The 21654-nt window shown below is 42.8% G+C and overlaps 1 protein-coding gene across 1 annotated transcript in view; it reads left to right on the top strand.

Moving 5' to 3' along the window:
- The window catches only part of LOC126187447 (probable cytochrome P450 301a1, mitochondrial), a 196346-nt gene that overhangs the window by 148149 nt on the left and 26543 nt on the right, over window positions 1-21654 (top strand). The window contains exon 8 of the mRNA XM_049928533.1: window positions 12259-12421. Within this exon, the coding sequence (XP_049784490.1) occupies window positions 12259-12421 (163 nt within the window). The remainder of the gene's footprint in view (window positions 1-12258; window positions 12422-21654) is intronic.

Below are 21654 nucleotides of genomic sequence, written 5' to 3' on the forward strand. Positions count from 1 at the left end.
GTCCCCTAGAACTTAGAACTACTTAAACCTAACTATCATAAGGACATCACACACATCCATGCCCGAAGTAGGATTCGAACCTGCGACCGTAGCGGTCACGCGGTTCCAGACTGTAGCGCCTAGAACCGCACGGCCACTCCGGCCGGCCGGACGACGATAATTCAGGTATACATGTCGACGTCGCAAGCCGAAGATGAAGGGATAGAGGAAGTATATGAGGATAGTGAACGGGTAATTCTGTACGTAATAGTCATGAGTAATTGGAATGCGGTTGTAGGGGAAGGAGTAGAATATGGGCTTGGTACTAGGAATGACAGAAGGGAAAGAATAATCGAGTTCTACAATAAACTTCAGCTAGAAATACCAAACACTCTGTTCAAGAATCTGAAAAAGAGATATAATTGGAAAAGATCTGGAGATACGAGAAGATTTCAGTTAAATTACTTCATGGTCAAGCAGGGATTCCGAAATGAGATAATGGACTGTGAGGTGTATCCGGGAGCAGATGTATACTCAGATCAAAGTTTAGTGGTGATGGAAAGAAGGTTGAAGTTTAATAGACTAGTCAAAAAAAAATCAATGCCCAAAGAAATGGTATGGAGAAGTACTATGGAAAGAGGAGACATGTTTGAATTTCTCTGAGGCTGTAGCCACTGCGATAAGGAGTAGCTCAGTAGACACTTCAGTTGAAGAGGAATGGACATCATAAGATAGAGAATAGCTCAGTAGGCACTTCAGTTGAAGAGGAATGGACGTCATAAGATTTGTCGACCTGGAAAAAGCGCTCGACAATGTGAATGGTACAAGATGTTCGAAATTCTTAGAAAAATAGGGGTAAGCTACAGGGAAAGATGGGTAATATTCAATATGTACAAGAAACAAGAGTAAACAGTAAAAGTGGAAGACAAAGAGCGAAGTGCTCGAATTGGAAAGGGTGTAAAAGAGAGGTGTATACTTTCATCCCTACTGTCCAATCTACACATCGAAGAAGAAATAAATGAAATAAAAGAAAAGTTCAAGAATGAAATTAAAATTCAAGGTGAAAGGATATTGATGATATGATTTGCTGATGACATTACTATCCTCAGTGAAAGTGAAGAAGAATTACGGGATCTGTTGAATGGAATGAACATTCTAATGAGTATAGAATATGGACTGAGTGTAAACCGAAGAACGACGAAAGTAACGAGAAGTAGCAAAAAAGAGAGCAGAGAGAAACTTAACATCAGAATTGGTGATCACAAAGTAGATGAAGTTAAGGAATTCTGCAAGCTAGGTTGCAAAATCACCCATGACGGTCGGAGCTAGGAGGACTTAAAAATCAGACAAGCACTGGTACAAAAGTGGCAATCCTGGCCAAAAGAAGCCTACTAGTGTCAAACATAAGCCTTGAGGAAAACATTTCTGAGAATGTACGTTTCGAACACTGCACTGGAAATGAATCATGGACTGTGGAAAACCAGAAAAGAAGAGAATCGAAGAATTTGAGATGTGGTGTTAAGAAAGAATGATGAAAATTGGGTGGAATGAGGAGCTTCTCCGGAGTATCGGCGAGGAAAGGAATATGTGGAAAACACTGACATGAATAAGAGGCAGAATGTTAGTACGTCTGTTAAGACATCACGGAATAACTTCCGTGATACTTGAGGGAGATGTAGAGGGTAAATACTGTAGAGGAAAACAGAGATTGGAATATATCGAGCAAATAACTGAGGCCGTAGGTTGCAGGTGCTACCCTGAGATGAAGAATTCGTGGCGGGCCACGTCGAAGGTAAAGGGAAAAAAAAGAAGTAGAGTGAAACCGAACTCTACCGACAAAATTTCGAAGCTTCTCCAAGGATGTTTTCTGAGTATAATACACTGGTTTATTCTCTTATGTCCGCTACCCTGGGAACTATCACAACAGTGAAAAATCCTTTAATATACCTTAATGATAAGAGTGCAACTGGTAGTCATGCAAGATTCTCAGACCTGTAGCACTGATTGTGTTCAGTGCACTTAACAATCGCGAATATCACAATTTCTTTGTGTGTTGTGACACATCTCGCACTGCCAGTATCTTCCCGGAGGCAGAAGACAGTCGTGGCCTTCTACTGGGTCCCTGATCTCCCAAGAACCGAGGGAAATGAGAAAGTTGACAGAGCAGCGAAAGCAGCATACCTGGAAAATATCACAGTTTACCTTAAAGTCATCCTAAAGGCTGCTGTTCAGTGGCTGAAAAAGAGATTTTGGATGAATGGAAAAGACAGTGGCTGGAAGTGGCCAATAACGGTCAGTCTTAACCAGCTATTCGACCATGGCACACTTCTTTTGAACTCCCAGAAGGGACGGAGTGGTCATCACTCTCCTTCCTATCAGACACTGCCCAGTGACGGACCCACATATCTTGCGGCATGAAGACCGACGTGGATCCAGCGTTTACGGCTTGACGCACACGGTGCGCCATGTTTCAGTGACGTGTGTTTCGTATGCTTATAGGAGGGATTTACCCTCAATTTTAGCCGATACGAAACAATAGGAAGAAAATTGTTGACTCCTGCGTAGTTTTACTGGACGGTGGTGAAACCTTCCCGTCTCCTCTATATCTCTTTTGTTACGCAACCTTCCCTTCTACAACAAACTATGAAACCTTCCCTTAGGATTTCTACCTGTTGCTTAATAATAACAAATGAAATCTTCCTTTTGAAATTAATTCTCTTCCTCAATCGTCGCATACAAATTTAAATGCTGCTTATTAAAAGTGATTTTCTGATTATTTTGACGAAACATAGATTGTGTCGTCGTCGTGGCCCTCAGTCGTTACCTACAATAACCCAAAACTATTCCTTACCTTTATTACTGTTACAGGATCGCCATCTGACTGCTACATCGAACTGCGACATGAATATACTTACTCTGGTTTACTATACTCTATTAGCTGCTGGTGGGCTGTCAAAATTAGCGGCTGAATTTATTACCAAAGCTGACATTATTCTTTAATAGCAAAGCTGACGTTATTCTTTAATTAACATGACTGAAGTTACGTAATTCACAGTTAAACTTTTTCTTGACGGCAATAAAATTTTGCAAACTTTTACTTTGATGGTTTTTGGGATGGATTATAATCAGTAATGCAATATTGCTGGCAAAAATTAATTATATTCTGAAAACGATCCTTCAAATATATACTGTTGGTAATGAAATGATTTTACAAACGTTCAAATGGGACTTACTTTTTACAATAATCTTACAACTATCATTGCGCAAACATACCTTCAGTAGTCTTGAGTTTCTCATAAAAATAATTCAATAATATTAGTTCCTCTTATGATAATACTTAGCTGATGTCTCTGTACATCTGTTTATAATTTCTTGTAAATCATGGCTAGTGGCTGCAGGCACACCGCTCCTCTCAGCCTCTCGCTTCAGACCCGCTACCGACTCGCTTCACATCTCGCTTACTACTGACTTCCTACGAACGCTAAAGTGCGGTCTCTCCCGCCAACAATGCTTTCTGGTGCAGACAATCCCTGCTACCATTACAAAATGTATCAGTGCGCGGTCTTTTCTTAAAATGTATCCATACGCGGCCTCTCCCGCCCTTTTTAAAATTATATCAATGTGCGGTCTCTCCCGCCAACAATGCTTTCTGGTGCAGACATTCCCTGCTACCACAGTTATTTCCAAAACGCCATACATTAATTATTCCTACTTAATCTTTTTAATAAAATATAAACATCTTTCATAAATTGTGGTTTGACAATAGACAATAGAAATATACACGTCTTACAATGGTTGTAATGAATTGCTGGTTGGTGGCACATCGTATTACACTGAGGTGACGGAGTTCGTGGAATAGCGATATGCATATATACAGAAGGCGACAGTATCGGGTACACAGCGTATAAAAGGGCAGTGTGTTGGCGGAACTGTCATTTGTACACAGGTGATTGCTGTGAAGAGGTTTCCGACGTGATTATGGCCGCACGACGGGAAAAAAATACGCTTTTAATGAGCAATGGTAGGTGAAGCTAGACGTTTGGGAAATTCCATTTCGGAAATAGCTAGGAAGTTCAACATTCGGAAAGCCAGGGTGTCACGAGTGCCGAGAATACCAAATTTCTGACATTACCTCTCACCACGAACAACGCACTTAAACTACCGAGGACAACAACGTCTGCGAAGAGGTCTCAGTGCCAAGAGACAAGCAACACTCCGTGAAATAACCGCAAAAGTCAATGTGGGACGTACGACGAACGTATCCATTAGAGCAGTGCGGCGAAATTTGGCGTTAATGGGCTACGGTTGCAGACTGCCGACGTGAGTGCCTTTGCTGACAGCTCGACGTCGCCTGCAGCGCCTCTCCAGGGCTCGTGGCTACATGGGAAACCGTGGCCACGTCAGACGAGTCCCGATTTCAGTTGATGAGAGCTGACAGTAGGGTTCGAGAGTGACGCAGACCCCACGAAGCCATGGACCCAAGTTTTCAATAAAGCACTAGCCAAGCATTGTAACGTTGTTGCTTTCATTTTCTTTGAAAGCGGTGCTGATTAACAATAAAAGCGGTTTAAAAGCTGTGAGCTGTCTGGGGAAGTTAACCTTGCATTACTGAGCAACTGTTTCACCAGGTATCCAGCTTAGCTTACCAAATTCCCAACCAGACTAACATTAATTATAATCTTTTAATAGTCATACGACAACCGGTGATATATATATATATATATATATATATATATATATATATATATATATATATATATATATATATAAGAGAATTTAAATAAAGAGAAATAAATCAATTTTAACATTGATCATTGAAATTTCAGCATATTAAACTTGAGTCATAACTAAGCTGGTGCCTTATTTAGGATTGTGTAAATGTGAGTTTGTAATCTTACGGAACACATCAAATAGGGAGCCAAGATTGGGAGACTACATACAACACTGCATTCATAAAATAACACACGAAGGACGTTGAAACATATGCGAGAGGAAATTAACCACAACCAACCGATTCAATTTTCACCCAAAGAAGTTACGTTCGTAGCGCAATCCTGTCCGTCATGTAATTACCACACACTGGTATACTAAATACATACTAACTCTCCGTGAAATCTTCCCGAAAAGAATAGCTGAGGGCTACTTTGATGATTACACCACATGCTTCACGTGGTCAACTTGGTTTACACAAAGAGTGTAACTCCACAATAATTTTGATAGTTAAAATAAATTAGATCGAAAAGCAATTTACAAAAGAAAAACCTCGAACTGGTTACTATCGTCTTACTATTAACCTGATGGGTCAAACAACTGTATAAACACGTGGTACTGGTCTCACAAAGTACACCCCACGTGGGTTGAACATAAAGAAAATTTGCTATATTGAAAAATATTGTCAAGACGAGACATTATAATCTCACACACATTCGCATTTAGGATTGATGATCTTGGTTAGAGTTACTGATCAACACGTGGTTCCACTTTACTCACAAAGTAGTGACAAAGCAACTACCGGAAGATATTCTGAACTTCACACGCGAATTAAACTGCGTTGCAATTTAAGATAACATTAGATATTTTAGAGCTAAACCTGAAATAAAGGTGATTAAATTTTCAGTTAGGCTGAACTTAAGAAATACATTGTCCTACGGACTTAGCAGACACGCGCTTAGCCGGAGATCTTACCACTTCATACGCTCGCCACGAACAGACTGTCGTGGTCCCTTCCTGAGGGTGGCTCACAAATACAAACGGAAGTGGCCAGAGAGGCAGCTTCCTGTACCAACATGACAAGGGACGGACAGGACCATAATAAGGATAGAAACCTCTTTGCTTTTAGAAAGCGTAGCTACCTGTTCCGACGATGGTCCCAGTGTTCTCTAGCAGACAGGCTTGTCTGCTACCATCCAGCATGCAACTAGAAATACATTTGCTCATTCATCCTCTCACACAGAAGGGAAGGGGGACGACAGTATCTTATCATATACAGTATGTAAAAGAAAGCGGATGTAGGTTCCGTATGAGACTGTGTGACATGAATTATATATAAATTGTATTTTAAAGTGTAGTAGTGTGACAGATCGTTCTTGTTTATGTGTAAAAGTAACACGTTTCACTGCTCAGTTTCCTCCCAGATAGTCAGAAACACCACAGTAAATTTAGAAGATGAATTTATGCCGTAAATGACAACAGATTTAAGAAATTATCATGAAAGGAATCCAACAGAGACCTTTCAGCATTTGGTGACTCTATAAGGGTGTGGGCTGAGCTTACATTCAATTGACTAGGTCCTCTCATCCAACAGAACTGATCATTGGCTGGAAATGGCTATGTTCGGCTACTTGGAGACCATTTTCAGCCTTTCATAGACTATGTGTACCCAAACAAGGATTTCATGTCACTGGGAAGCAATAGGTTAGTTACCTGTGTTAAAAATTTGGTTTGGATTGTTCTTATTCTGAATGATTATAACATTTAAACAGCATTTGCAGTCAATATTTTCACAAAATATCTGTTATTTTTATGTAATTAAAGCTTAAAAATCATTAACTCTCAAGCTCTGGTCACGTGATCGAAAACGCTCTGTTAGTGGTTCATGCTCTGGTGACATCACAGCCTAGGAGCAAGATGAAGCTATACGTATGTTATAGGAGCGCTAGCCAAAGTTACGACCTTTTCACGTACTTCTTCTGTACACAGTCCATCTGTTTAGTGATTGAAAACGCAATTTAAGCTTTTAAGTGGCAATAGAAATGAATTTTTTGAATGCTGATGGCGGAAGCGTTGCAGAAGATGATGTGTTTATGCTCCCCCATTTAGAGCGCCGATATGTGCAACGGCTTACATTCTTTTCCGTGCAACATCATTAAACTCGTTCTGAACTAAGGAACTGTGAAACTTTTGCAAATGAGTCCGTATATTGTAACTAGGTTGTCATGAGCTACGATCCAAAGCATAATAAAGTTATTCTTGGAAAAACGTAGTGCAGATTTCATATATAGAAGACATTCATCAGAAACGGATAGCGCATCTACCTGCAAAGGAAAAAGTCACGTGTTCGAATCCTGGAATGGTAATACATTTTTAAAAGGTTTGCATGAAATACGAAAATACTGTTAGCAAGAACCGATTGTAGTAGTTGTTTCGATTGTGGGATGTATTATTTACAGTTTCACATTAGTCTTAGCAGGAGAAATGGACAACAGAGGACAAATGCATTTACTTTGAGAATGAACAATTCACTTTTTTTGGAAAGCATTGCTAGTAGTGAAGACACACCATACACCCACAGTACAACGTGGTGCAGGACAATGAAGTAATGCAGAGAGATGTAAGGCTTGTGCAATATGAAGGTTACACAAACATTAGCGTTTGAAGCAGACTTACTTCATTTTTATGTAAGATGATGAAACAGCAAAAGTTTAAACAATAAGGATCCTAGCTGAACAGTACGAATATAAAGATATTGTTTCTAATAAAGCAAAAAGTTTGTGGTCACAGTGACTAGAAAATATGTTTTTGAACGTGATGTGTGTGAACAGCGCATGTAAACAATAAGGAAAACACAACAATACTCTTTTTCTGATTGGTGTGGTGAAATATTGTAATAGTGATTTGGTTTCCATATGAGAAAACTGTCGAGTCGTTTCACAGATCGGTTACAATGTCTCTCGGGATAGATTGTAACTTGCGATCTATGGGGATTATCTTGTAAAATTCGACCGTCTTCAGCTCCAACAACGCAGCTACCGAATAATTAACGTGTAATTGGGTAAAACGACGGTTTTCACTTTTGTTGAATGACGCTATTCTTCGTTATAACAGCGGGAGAGCATATTTGGAAGTAAATTAAGGTTTACTTCACAATGCAACACATTTGTAGTTACGTTTGTGAAGTTTTGCCTCGACGTGGTGGCAACTTGCCGATACAGTGCAACCACATTTTAACGCATCTTCTCATTCTCTGGAACACTCAAAAATGATGCAGTTTTATAGTAAGATACTACACCCCATTTGTAACTCATTTTCGGAAACGTAAATTCCAAAACAAGACATCACTGTGGTTAGCATTATTACAGTAGGAGCAGCGAGCTAGCGAGGCAACACATGACTCGAATGGAGCGTTTTAGTGTGCTTTCAAATTATTTGAATTTCATTTCCGTTTTTATAGGTGAATACTGAAATTCAAGTGGAGGAAAAGCATGTTAGGAGCATGAATTGACACAATAAATCATTTAAAATTATTTTCAGAAAACAGACAAACACCCACTTCTTCGCGATTGATCTGAAGAAGATTCTGAACAGTTCGAGCGAATGATTTGGCCGCCAAGATCGCCCGACATGAATCGTGTCGATTACTTATGGGACATATGTAGAGGTCAGTTCGTGCACAAAGTCCTGCACCGGCAACACTTTCGCAATTATGGACGGAGACGCAGCATGGCTCAGTATTTCTGCAGGGGACTTCCGACGACTTGTTGAGTCCGTGCCACGTCCAATTTCTGCACTACGGCGAGTCAAAGGAGGTCCGAAACGATTTGCGGAGATATCCCATGACTTTTGTCACCTTAGTGTAGTCCCGCAACCAGCCATCTCAACACTATCCACTGCCTTATTAATATCATTAACTACGACAGAGGTATGAACGGAAATACTGGAGTTTTTATGTGACATTTGATACTTCCTTTGCCCCAGTTATGTGGCCTTTTCAATTTAGCAACTAGGCGCACACCAGTACTACGATCTTGAGAAAGAGTGCAGACGAACACCTTGTTAAGCGCCTAACAAATTTGAATCCATCCGTACATCCATCAATCCATTCATCATAAAACTGAAGGATCCGGTTTCTCCTTGGCACCCACGTACAGATGCAGAAGTACTGTGACGAGTAGCCGTCGCTCTGGGAACAGCTGGGCATAGCATAATTGTGTCGGCATTCAACAGCATTCAGTGAGTCCATACAAGGAGCGCACATCGGCCGGCTCTTCATCAGTAAACCGACCGATACTACTGTCACCGTTAAAATACGACTAACAGTGTCGAAGTAACAGACCCGATACAAAGCGGAGCTGTACGGAAGAAGCTTAGTAGCGAAGAGTAAAGTGCGCGTTTCAGTTGTCAGCAGCAGGTACCGTTAGTATATGGTTTTTCCAAACTAGACACGCAGCACATGCAGTCTACAGTTGCGCTGGTGCACAGATATCTTCAGAGCAATATACACTACTAAAAAAAAAAATGAAACGGTTATCGGTAGATGCGATATGTAGAGACAAGCAAATGAATAAAATTTAAGAAGAAACTGGATGATTTATTCAAGAGAAAGAGCTTCACCAACTGAGCACTCAATAACGCGTTGATTCATCTCTGTCCCTTAAGCAAGTAGTTATTCGGCTTCAGTTGATTGATAGAGTTGTTGTATGTCCTCCTGAGGGATACCATGCCAAACTCTGTTTGAAATATCCCCTTAGAACAATTGTACAAGACTGTGCTTAAACTGACACACAATATTTTTTAGCGCAACGCAATCTGACTTTCAAAAATCCCTGCAAAAGAATGGCCCTGACTAACATTAATCTATACCTTTCACAAATCACTTACCTCACCAAAAATCTCCGTTACTCGAACTACTGCAATACAGCGAGCGCCACTTCTGCCAGCTAAATAAAAGATTCAAACTACGGAAGGCACTAACTACTGATAGGCATAGTTAGCAAATGAAAGATTTTAATAGAGAACAAACAATGTATTTACCTTAATAGTCATAATATATATAGCAGTTCATGCACAAATTTCAAATCTCCGCCATTTCTCTCCCCACATCCACCACTGCTGGCGGCTCACCTCCAACTGCGCAACGCTACGCGCTGTTCACATCCAGCTGCCGCTGCCCAACACTACAATGGCAGACAACAATGCAAACTAGCCACAGACTGCACACAGCACAGCCAGTGATTTTCATATAGAGCGCTACGTAACGTTGCCAATAAGAAAACATAAACAGCCTACTTACATAAAGAAAACATAAACAGCCTACTTACATGTTCAACTGATGCCTTAGATTGTCAAAATCGCGAACTGATTTGATGGCCCTGTCCATAATATTCCGAATATTCTCAATTCGAGAGAGATCCGGTGACACTGCTGGCCAAGAACGTGTCTGGCAAGCACGAGGACAAGCAGTAGACTCTCTCGTTGTGTGCGCGTGGGCGTTATCTTTCTGAAATGTAAACCCAGCATGGCTTGCCATGAAGGGCAACAAAATGGGGCATAGAATATCGCCGATGTACCTCTGTTCTGTAAATAATGCAGCGGTGGACGGTCAGAGGGACACTGCTATGAAAATAAATCACACTCCAGACCACTACCACGCCGTATGGTGGACAACAATCAGATTGGTACCCACCGGCTGTCTGGGACGTCACCAGACACGTATGTCACCTGAGATCTTTGAGCTCCGATGACCAGCGAGAACGTGTCTGGGCACGCCCCAGAGGCAGTCGTGGATACCGACCCGACTGTCGCCCTCCAAACGGTCCGACAGCCGGGAGTTATGATCTGGGATACCATGTCTTTTCATAGCAGGACCCCTTTGGTTGCGATCCGTGGTACTCTTACCGCACAGCAGAACGTCGACGATATTCTGTGCCCCGTTTTGTTGCCCTTCATGACGAGCCATCCTGGGCATACATTACAGCAATGTAATACCCACCAGTATACACTGATATTTCCACTGCTTGTCTTCGTGCATGCCAACTCGTGTATTCGATAGCAAGAACGCCGAATCTCTTCCAAGTTGAGAACATCTGAAGCATTATGGGCAGGACCTCCAAACCAGCTTGGCATTATGACGATCTAAAACGCCTATTGGACAGGATTTGGGCTATTTCCCTCGGGAGGACATCCAACAATGTAAAGCTGAATAACTGCTTGCCTAAGAGTCAGTGGTGGACCAACGCATTATTGATTTGCTCAATTTGTGAAGCTATTTCTCTTGAATAAATCATCCAATTTTTCTGAAACTTTATTCATTTGTTTCTCTGTACATGTACACCATATGCATAGATTTCCGACCCATCTGGATAATTACTTCGTGGTGCATCGGCGTTTTCTTTTTCTTTTGCCTTACAGTGTAGCTACAAAAATAAATGCAATAATAAATCAAATGAAATGCTATTGCTCTGTATTTCACTATCGGATACCTGGGGTGCCTAAACAAAGGTACTCAGTAAATGTTCCTGAAGAGCCATCGACATCTTGTCAGTAGAGTCCACGTTCACCCTGTATACCTCTTCAGTTTTACGTTTGCCAATGACAGTAATTTTATCAGGAACCATAAAGCGTTTGGATGAGCAGTTGAATGGGATAGACAGTGTCTTGAAAAGAGAGGCTAGGGGAGGAAGGAAAAGCTTTTCTCAAATGAGGGTTATTAACATCTAAGATAAGTGTAACTGCAGCAGACCTTGTAGTCAGGACTATGACAGCCTGGATACATCATTTACGAGATAAGACTGCTTCAGCAGTACGTCCTTTATTTATAGGCACGACCAGCTTCGCAGCATTTTAGCTGCTTCATCACATGCAGTCTGTATAAATTAATAGACAAAATCTCATGTTTGGCATGAAAACGTAACTAAAATGAAAATATATACGGGGTGATCGAACTCAGAAAATCAAGACATGTTACGATCGAGAAAAGAGAATGGGATGACACAATGTTCATTGCCAGCAATTTTTAACTAAATAACGGGCGGCAAACAAAGCAGAAAATAACATAGAACGCTCCCCTGATACCTATAAAGGACGAAAGCCAAAAAGAAGAAATTCCTGAAACAAAATTGTCAGATGGGTAAAATACTAAGAAGTTCAACTCACCATCAGTAGCAGTGTCTGGTGAGATAATGGGTCACCATATGTGGTCACATATCTACCTATATGATCATCTTCGGGATTATGTAAAATTAAGCATCTCACGGTCCCTCATGTACCTAAAAAGGATTGAAAAATATACTTGTGAAAACCCAGTTACGTAATCATAAATTCTGGTTCATCCCCCCCTTCCCCCCCCCCCCCCCAAAAAAATAAAACAATGGACAACTTAAGCACTGTATATGTATCGATTTCTGACCAGCTTATGTAACCCGTCGGTGGTGTCTTTCTTTTCTTTTTTTTAAAGGATGTATGTCTTATTTTTTTGAATGTACTGGGGGCGTGCATCCTTATAACGCACATGTTAAACATACACGTAGCACTTCCTAAAAAAATGTCACTAACACCTTTCAGGACATCGATGAAATACATCAACGCCGCCATGGAACGCATCAAGGCCAAAGGCGAGAACTCCACTGGAGACCTCAGCGTGCTGGAGCGGCTGCTGCTCCAGAATGATGACCCTGTAGTCGCCTGCGTCATGGCGCTAGACATGATGTTCGCCGGCGTCGACACGGTGCGTCCAATGCGTGCAAGAGTGTCCGCATCTACATGTGTGATCGCACGCGCACGCGATCGTGCGTTCATGTATGTGTGTGTGTTTTTGAAACAGAGGGAGAGAGAGAGAGAGAGGGAGAGAGAGAGAGAGAGAGAGAGAGAGAGAGAGTGGACATCTGAGTGTGTGAGGGTGGATGTGCCTAACTTTTAAGACAATGTGACTAATGAAAATACACTGCCTGACAACGAAAATTAAATACTTAAAATGGGAGGAGGTCACGAAATGTAACTTTACGTGTTGAGTGGGTATGTGACGTTATTTCAGTGATGGCAAAACCGTAATAATTTACAAAGAACGTAGCAGTATGAGCCCACTTATTAGATGATGCTGCACCCCGTCTGTCTTGAATGTATGCATCGATTCGGTTTGGAGACGGTATCACAAAGACCCTCCTGAGGAAAGGTGGCCCACGCTTGTTGTAACTCCTCCTTGATATCTGGATAATGGCAGTGTGACAGACTTGATGTCCGAGATGGTGCCACACCTGTTCTATTGGGGACATGGGAGCACATCAACGCCATGCAGACAGTTCATAGGAACACTTGCTCTGCTCTCCGTTGACGAGCACTGGCTGTTGAAAAATGGCACCACAACACTGTCACATGGCACGTAACACATGAGGATACAACACGTCAGTGATATACCGTTGTGTTATTACAATTCCCTCAATCACTAACAGTCGTGACGTGAAGTCACATACGATGATTTCCTGCAGCATGATGCTAGGAATAGCACCGTTGTACCCCTCCCCAAGTCACCTTGATACTCGCCGGAGATGGTCACAGAGGTTAGTGCAGAACCGCGATTCATCACTGAATGCAATGCAACGCCTTTCATCAGCATCCCATGCTTCTCGGTCTGGACACCATTTCAAACGCAGCCAATTGTGGAGTTAACGGCAAGCAATGTAGGCGACGGTGATACTCCAGTCATGCTGCTGCTTGTGTCTGGCCACTGGTGCGGGGTAACACAGATTGTTGCAGTGAGTCCATTACTTTTCTTCGGATGGCAGGCGCAGATGCGAAGAGGTGAGGATGTGCTTGGTGCACTGTATGTTGATGCTCTCTTCCGGCGGTCAAACGTGGTAGACCAGAACTTTGATCACAAGTTCGCCTGTCCTCGCTTTCCCATGCTGACGAACATCTGGCCATTGTCACATACGAATGCCACTAAAATCTAGATGTTGCACGACTCGACCAGCCGGCCAGATAGAGACTTACATTGAGGCCCCTTTCAAAATCTGGGCCGGCCGCTGTGGCCGAGCGGTTCTAGGCGCTTCAGTCCGGAAAAGCGCGGGTGGTACGGTCGCAGGTTCGAATCCTGCCTCGGGCATGGATGTGTGTGATGTCCTTAAGTTAGTTAGGTTTAAGTAGTTCTAACAAGGGAACCTCCCCATCGCACCCCCCTCAGATTTAGTTGGCACAGTGGATAGGCCTTGAAAAACTGAACACAGATCAACCGAGAAAACCGGAAGAAGTTGTGTGGAACTATGAAAAAAATTAGTAAAATATACAAACTGCGTAGTCCATGCGAAGATAGGCAACATAAAGGACAATGGGTGTCACGGAGCGCCGTGGTCCCGTGGTTAGCGAGAGCAGCTACCAAACGAGAGGTCCTAGGTTCAGGTCTTCCCTCGAGTAAAAAGTTTAAATTTTTATTTTGAGTTTATCTGACAAACTCTTATGTTTTCATCATTTTTTTCGCAGTGATTATCACATCCACAAGAAAACCTAAATCGGGCAAGGTAGAAGAATCTTTTTACCCATTTGCTAAGTGTACAAGTTAGGTGGGTCGACAACATATTCCTGTCATGTGACGCACATGCCGTCACCAGTGTCGTATAGAATATATTAGATGTTTTCCTGTGGAGGAATCGGTTGAACTATGAACTTGCGATCAAATGTTTTCGGTTCCCATTAGAGAGGCACGTCCTTTCGTCTACTAATCGCACGGTTTTGCGGTGCGGGCGCAAAATACAGACACTAAACTTCTTACAGTGAACAGAGACGTCAATGAACGAACGGACAGATCATAACTTTGCGAAAATAAAGAAAGTAAGATTTTCAGTCGAGGCAAGACTTGAACCGAGGACCTCTCGTTGCGCAGCTACTCACGCTAATCGCGGGACCACGGCGCTCCTTACGCTACAATCTCCTTGATGTGGCATATGTTGCGCATGGACTACTCAGTTCGTATATTTTACTAATTTTTTTCGTAGTTCCACACAACTTCTTCCTGTTTTCTCAATTGATCTGTGTCCAGTTTTTCAAGGCCTATCCACTGTGCCAAGTTCTTGTTGTGGTTGGCAGGAGAGCCAACACAGTGTAACTAGAGGAGGCCGAAAGGCACGCGTTTTACGAGGTGCATTCAAGTTCTAAGGCCTCCGATTTTTTTTTCTAATTAACTACTCACCCGAAATCGATGAAACTGGCGTTACTTCTCGACGTAATCACCCTGCAGACGTTTTCACAACGCTGACGCCATGATTCCATGGCAGCGGCGAAGGCTTCTTTAGGAGTCTGTTTTGACCACTGGAAAATCGCTGAGGCAATAGCAGCACGGCTGGTGAATGTGCGGCCACGGAGAGTGTCTTTCATTGTTGGAAAAAGCCAAAAGTCACAAGGAGCCAGGTCAGGTGAGTAGGGAGCATGAGGAATCACTTCAAAGTTGTTATCACGAAGAAACTGTTGTGTAACGTTAGCTCGATGTGCGGGTGCGTTGTCTTGGTGAAACAGCACACGCGCAGCCCTTCCCGGACGTTTTTGTTGCAGTGCAGGAAGGAATTTGTTCTTCAAAACATTTTCGTAGGATGCACCTGTTACCGTAGTGCCCTTTGGAACGCAATGGGTAAGGATTACGCCCTCACTGTCCCAGAACATGGACGCCATCATTTTTTCAGCACTGGCGGTTACCCGAAATTTTTTTGGTGGCGGTGAATCTGTGTGCCTCCATTGAGCTGACTGGCGCTTTGTTTCTGGATTGAAAAATGGCATCCACGTCTCATCCATTGTCACAACTGGCGAAAAGAAAGTCCTATTCATGCTGTCGTTGCGCGTTAACATTGGTTGGCAACATGCCACACGGGCAGCCGTGTGGTCGTCCGTCAGCATTCGTGGCACCCACCTGGATGACACTTTTCGCATTTTCAGGTCGTCATGCAGGATTGTGCGCAGAGAACCCACAGAAATGCCAACTCTGGAGGCGACCTGTTCAACAGTCATTCGGCGATCCCCCAAAACAATTCTCTCCACTTTCTTGGTCATGTCGTCAGACCGGCTAGTGCAAGCCCGAGGTTGTTTCGGTTTGTTGTCACACGATGATCTGCCTTCATTAAACTGTCGCACCCACGAACGCACTTTCGACACATCCATAACTCCATCACCACATTTCTCCTTCAACTGTCGATGAATTTCAATTGGTTTCACACCACGCAAATTCAGAAAACGAATGATTGCATGCTGTTCAAGTAAGGAAAACGTCGCCATTTTAAGTACTTAAAACAGTTCTCATTCTCGCCGCTGGCGGTAAAATTCCATCTGCCGTACGGTGCTGCCATCTCTGGGACGTATTGACAATGAACGCGGCCTCATTTTAAAACAATGCGCATGTTTCTATCTCTTTCCAGTACGGAGAAAAAAAATCGGAGCCCTTAGAACTTGAATGCACCTCGTAGCTCACGCAGGCTGGCGTGAGGTCTGGAACAGGACAAGGATTTTAGAATTTAGAAAAACGGACGTAGCTGGTGGAATACTTAACTTTAATCCATTAATGATGAACGTCGGTCTTGACGGTACATGATTCACAATATCAATAGTAACTGATAATGGCACCTTGCTAGGTCGTAGCAATTGACGTAGCTGAAGGCTATGCTAAACTATCGTCTCGGCAAATGAGAGCGTATTTTGTCACTGAACCATCGCTAGCAAAGTCGGCTGTACAACTGGGGCGAGTGCTAGGAAGTCTCTCTAGACCTGCCGTGTGGCGGCGCTCGGTCTGCAATCACTGATAGTGGCGACACGCGGGTCCGACGTATACTACCGGACCGCGGCCGATTTAAAGGCTACCACCTAGCAAGTGTGGTGTCTGGCGGTGACACCACAGTTCTTCTAAGGGCTATGTCAAAGAATCATTGGACGGATTGGGATAAGGCTGCCTTTACCCATGACTGTTTCTTAAAGCGGCATATCAAAGATATTGTGCATCATTAGTGTCTTACAACGCGACATGATTTGGAAACTGGAATTCGTAAAGCGGGACGCTCCCAGGTTCTGAGCCGATTCGGCATACTCAAAGTGCATAAAGGCGGGTACGATTGTCCATGGTAAAAGGCAGCAAGCATTTTGAACGCCCGTTACCGTAAGCTGAAACAGTGAAATTCGATATTTTCTAAATTCCCTAATTTATTGTAGGTGTTAGAACTAAGTTGAGTTAAAGTTCAAAGTTTTTCTCTCACTACAACATTCAAAAACATATTCTTTATCGTAGAAACTTCCTTTTTCTGTCTAAGTATTATTCAGATCGTCAACTGCACCAAGATTAGTTTCATTCGCCGAAAGAGTACAAGATAAGATAATTCGTTACGTTCAGCAAAACGTTTCGTTTGAACACTCATGTGAACTTCACCAGTTTTTTGCCAAGTTTCCATTTGTAATCATGAAGGTGACTGCGTTTCCTCCATTTTCCAGAAGCTTCCACGCTACGGAAGATTCACGACTCTACTGCATTCGCCATCATCAGTTTGCCTAAAACAGATTTTACATTAAAAAGATCGGACGCTGCGTTTCCGAGGAAAAATGTCAGTGCCGGCCGATGTGGCCGTGCGGTCTACGCGCTTCAGTCTGGAACCGCGTGACCGCTCCGGTCGCAGGTTCGAATCCTGCCTCGGGCATGGATGTGTGTGATGTCCTTAGGTTAGTTAGGTTTAAGTAGTTCTAAGTTCTAGGGGACTGATGACCACAGATGTTAAGTCCCATAGTGCTCAGAGCCATTTGAACCAAAAATGTCAGTGTGACAGGTCTGAAGCATCTTGCCTACACAATAAATTAGACTCACTGAAGTGAAACGACGGAGTAGATGTGGTTGAAGTCAGTGAAGAGGCAACGATATTAAATTATACTGGGAACCGTTGAATCCCTATTCTGCGTTTCATTCGGTTTTAAAATTAATTACTGCCCGTATTTTCACTAGAGTAAATTACCTGAATTCTGAAGTTTCGGTCGATTCTTTCGACCAAAGCGATGAGTATGCATGTTATTGTCTGGCCAATATTTGCCTACAAGTATGCAAGGGTTCTTCGACGATTGTTGTGGAAAATTTATTTTAGACACCTTTACAAAAAAGTTACAAGATGGTAACTCGGGTGAGCACGCCAGTCGATGAAGATCGGTCCTGAATGAATGAGGCACTCATGAAGTTCTCTAGGAGCGTTATGTCATTCTGTCACAGCCCAATGATTCCTTTTGCCGGAGGTCATGAATTTCTTTCTCAAGTTCCCATATCCTGGGACCTTGATCTTCATCATTTGGTTCCCTTTCATCTTCCAAAACTTTCGGGTGTTATCAGCCTGAGAACCATATAACACTTCCACGTAATCCATTCAAACTTCCTTCTACTCTTCGGTGCATACTGTCTTCTTGCCATGTTTGTTAAACACTGTTTCTTTGCTTGTTTTCCTTACTTCTCCTAGTATTTCGGACTTTACTGTCTTTAACATTTCTTCCATTTGTCCATTCTTTTTCTGGTTCTTCTATTTCTCCACATTCTTTCTTCATCCTGCCCTTCTACTCTGGTCAGTTGGCGTTCTTAGTTCATTCTTTTCTGTCCTGTCTTATCTCTTCTCCCGAATTGTCATTTTTCCGGTTTCTGCGTTCGTCCATTTCATCGAACATATTTCCTGTTATCCACTCTTTCTTAGTTCTTGTTCTTTTCACTAGAATTTGCAAAAATATGAAGAAAAGACGAATATTGCGTTGTTACGTTACAAATAGTAACGTTGTGTTTTTTCATCGGGGTAAGTGTTAAATGATGTTTCCAAATAGAACTTCCTGCCTGCGCCAACATAGTTCTACCGCTGAGTAAGTCCTACAGTTTTACGTTTCCCATACGTCAATGAAAGGACACCTTGGAGTCCGCCATGTTTCAGTCCTTGGTCTACTGCTATTCTCGCTGTATATCAATGATATGTAGTGGGGTAGCGATGGGAAACCCGATTAATTGTCAGGATGGCCATTTAGTAACCCTTTGAGACCCAGTGGTTTTTGCCTGAAGCCACCACTTTAATTCTTTTTTTGTATCAGTGCCTTCTGCATGAAAACACCAATGCTACTGCAAGACAGAGACTTCTAATGGCACACTGAGGTACTTCTGCGAATGTAGTTCATTGTAGCAGGCACTTACAGCGTTCAAAGGAAAGCAACAATCGGCGCGGAAACTGTGCTGTGTGACTGCAGAAGTCTGTGACATGCATTTTTTGCCGTATTTAGGAGATCACTGACAGTGAAAGTAAGTGTATTTAAGTTATTGTAACGTAAATTTGAGTTTGTACTACTGCTTTTATGGATACAGAAATGAAATCAGTGTGGTAGTGTGTAGTTGTGATACAAAGTTCATTAAATTTCAAAATCATTTTCGCTTGTTATTTAGGAGTATAATTTGTTTTACGCGTTATGAGTTCACGGAAGTTTCGAGATGTGGAATCCTGTCTGGGAAAAATGCGAATTTTCTTTCAAGCATGGAAAGATTGAGAGTTGTAAACTGTATGTCCCAGTGGCTCCAAAGTGAAACCATCTACTTCATATTACAGATTATTTACCATTTAACGCTATATTCATTGCTTACTGTGATAATAAACATAGTTTTTTTGAAAAATTTTACATTTATTTTCTAAAGTGCAACCGTCTCTTTAACTGAATTGGCTGTTTCCTTTTTGCCAGTTTCTTCTTTTATTCGTTGCTCACTATGAAAATAAAGGTCAGTAATGTGAAAAAATTTTAAACTATATATACTTTTTTACAGCGTTTGGTTTCAAAGGGTTAACTCAGGATGCAGGACGATTGGTTGCGTGATACCAGCAACCTGACAGTCATCGAGCCAGTATAGCTTAGACGGAAAATACATTCTTTATACAAAAATCTCCTCGTCCAGGGGTTGAAGGCAGCGACTCGAAGACGTGCACTGACTCTCAGCAGCAGCGTCTGCCGAGGCAAAGTATAAGGCGGCCATTTCCGATGCGACGGTACCTGGTCAGCGAAGTAGCAGCCTCAGTGGCCATGCGGACGCGGGACTGGCGTCAGGCTGCGTGTGCGCCAGAGAGCCTCAGCTCTGGCTGTGCGTCAGGTGCTAAGGCGTGTTGGAACGCAGGCTTCGAACCCAAGATACCTTGGAGATGCCCAGGGACCGTATGAAGTCACGCTGGAGGTCGCCTTAGGGTTGGCATTGGTTCGCACCCTGGAGTCATCCGATCTAGCAGCTAGCTAGTGAAACAGTTTGGTGTAGACAAAGCTGGTTGCTCTACAAAGAACCGTCGACTGACGTGGAGCACGTCTCGGCCTGTGCTGAAAAAGAGATACTGCTATAACTGAGCAGCGTGTGTTTATAGTAGACTTGACCACTTTATTATGACTGAACCCTGTCTTTGATCACGTATGGACCGAGGCAGTCCAGCGTGAAGCCACAGCATAAGCTAATACAGTTCGCCAACTGCGACTCAGTAATATTCCGGCCCTGGCAACAGGATTTCAGTGGCAACTAGCTTTCCTGCCTCCGTCACGGTTTGTGAATTCTGTTGGGATGTTGGCACAACAGATATTTCATCTGTGATTCACTCTAATGAGCATGACTTATACAGGGTGGTCCATTGATCGTGACCGGGCCAAATATCTCACGAAATAAGCGTCAAACGAAAAAACTAAAAAGAACGAAACCTGTCTAGCTTGAAGGAAACCAGATGGCGCTATGGTTGGCCCGCTAGATGGCGCTGCCATAGGTCAATCGGATATCAACTGCGTTTTTTAAAAGACGAACCCCCATTTTTATTACATATTCGTGTAGTACGTAAAGAAATATGAATGTTTTAGTTTGACCACTTTTTTCGCTTTGTGATAGAGGGTGCTGTAATAGTCACAAACATATGGTTCACAATTTTAGACGAAAAGTTGTTAACAGGCAGGTTTTTTATATTAAAATACAGAACGTAGGTACGTTTGAACATTTTATTTCGGTTGTTCCAAAGTGATACATGTACCTTTGTGAACTTATCATTTCTGAGAACGCATGCTGTCACAGCGTGATTACCTGTAAATACCACATTAATGCAATAAATGATCAAAATGATGTCCATCAACCTCAATGCATTTGGCAATACGTGTAACGACATTCATCTCAACAGCGAGTAGTTCGCCTACCGTGATGTTCGCACATTGACAATGAGCTGACGATTGTTGTCAGGCGTTGTCGGTGGATCATGATAGCAAATATCCTTCAACTTTCCCCACAGAAAGAAATCCGGGGACGTCAGATCCGGTGAACGTGCGGGCCATGGTATGGTGCTTCGACGACCAGTCCATCTGTCATGAAATATGCTATTCAATACCGCTTCAACCGCACACGAGCTATGTGCCGGACATCCATCATGTTGGAAGTACATCACCATTCTGTCATGCAGTGAAACATCTTGTAGTAACATCGGTAGAACATTACGTAGGAAATCAGCATACATTGCACCATTTAGTTGCCCGGGTTCCCGGGTTCGATTCCCGGCGGGGTCAGGGATTTTCTCTGCCTCGTGATGGCTGGGTGTTGTGTGCTGTCCTTAGGTTAGTTAGGTTTAAGTAGTTCTAAGTTCTAGGGGACTTACGACCACAGCAGTTGAGTCCCATAGTGCTCAGAGCCACACACCATTTAGTTTGCCATCGATAAAATGGGTGCCAGTTATCCTTCCTCCAATAATGCCGCACCATACCTTAACCAGCCAAGGGCGCTGAAATTCCACTTGTGGCAGCCATCGTGTAATTTCCGTTGCCCAATAGTGCATATTATGCTGGTTACCGTTACCGCTGTTGGTGAATGACGCTTCGTCGCTAAACAGAACGCGTGCAAGAAATCTGTCATCGTCCCGTAATTTCTCTTGTGCTCAGTGGCAGAACTGTACACGACGTTCAAAGTCATCTCCATGCAACTCCTGGTGCATAGAA

Source organism: Schistocerca cancellata, chromosome 5 (genome assembly GCF_023864275.1).
Source record: "Schistocerca cancellata isolate TAMUIC-IGC-003103 chromosome 5, iqSchCanc2.1, whole genome shotgun sequence".
Classification (NCBI taxonomy): domain Eukaryota; kingdom Metazoa; phylum Arthropoda; class Insecta; order Orthoptera; family Acrididae; genus Schistocerca; species Schistocerca cancellata.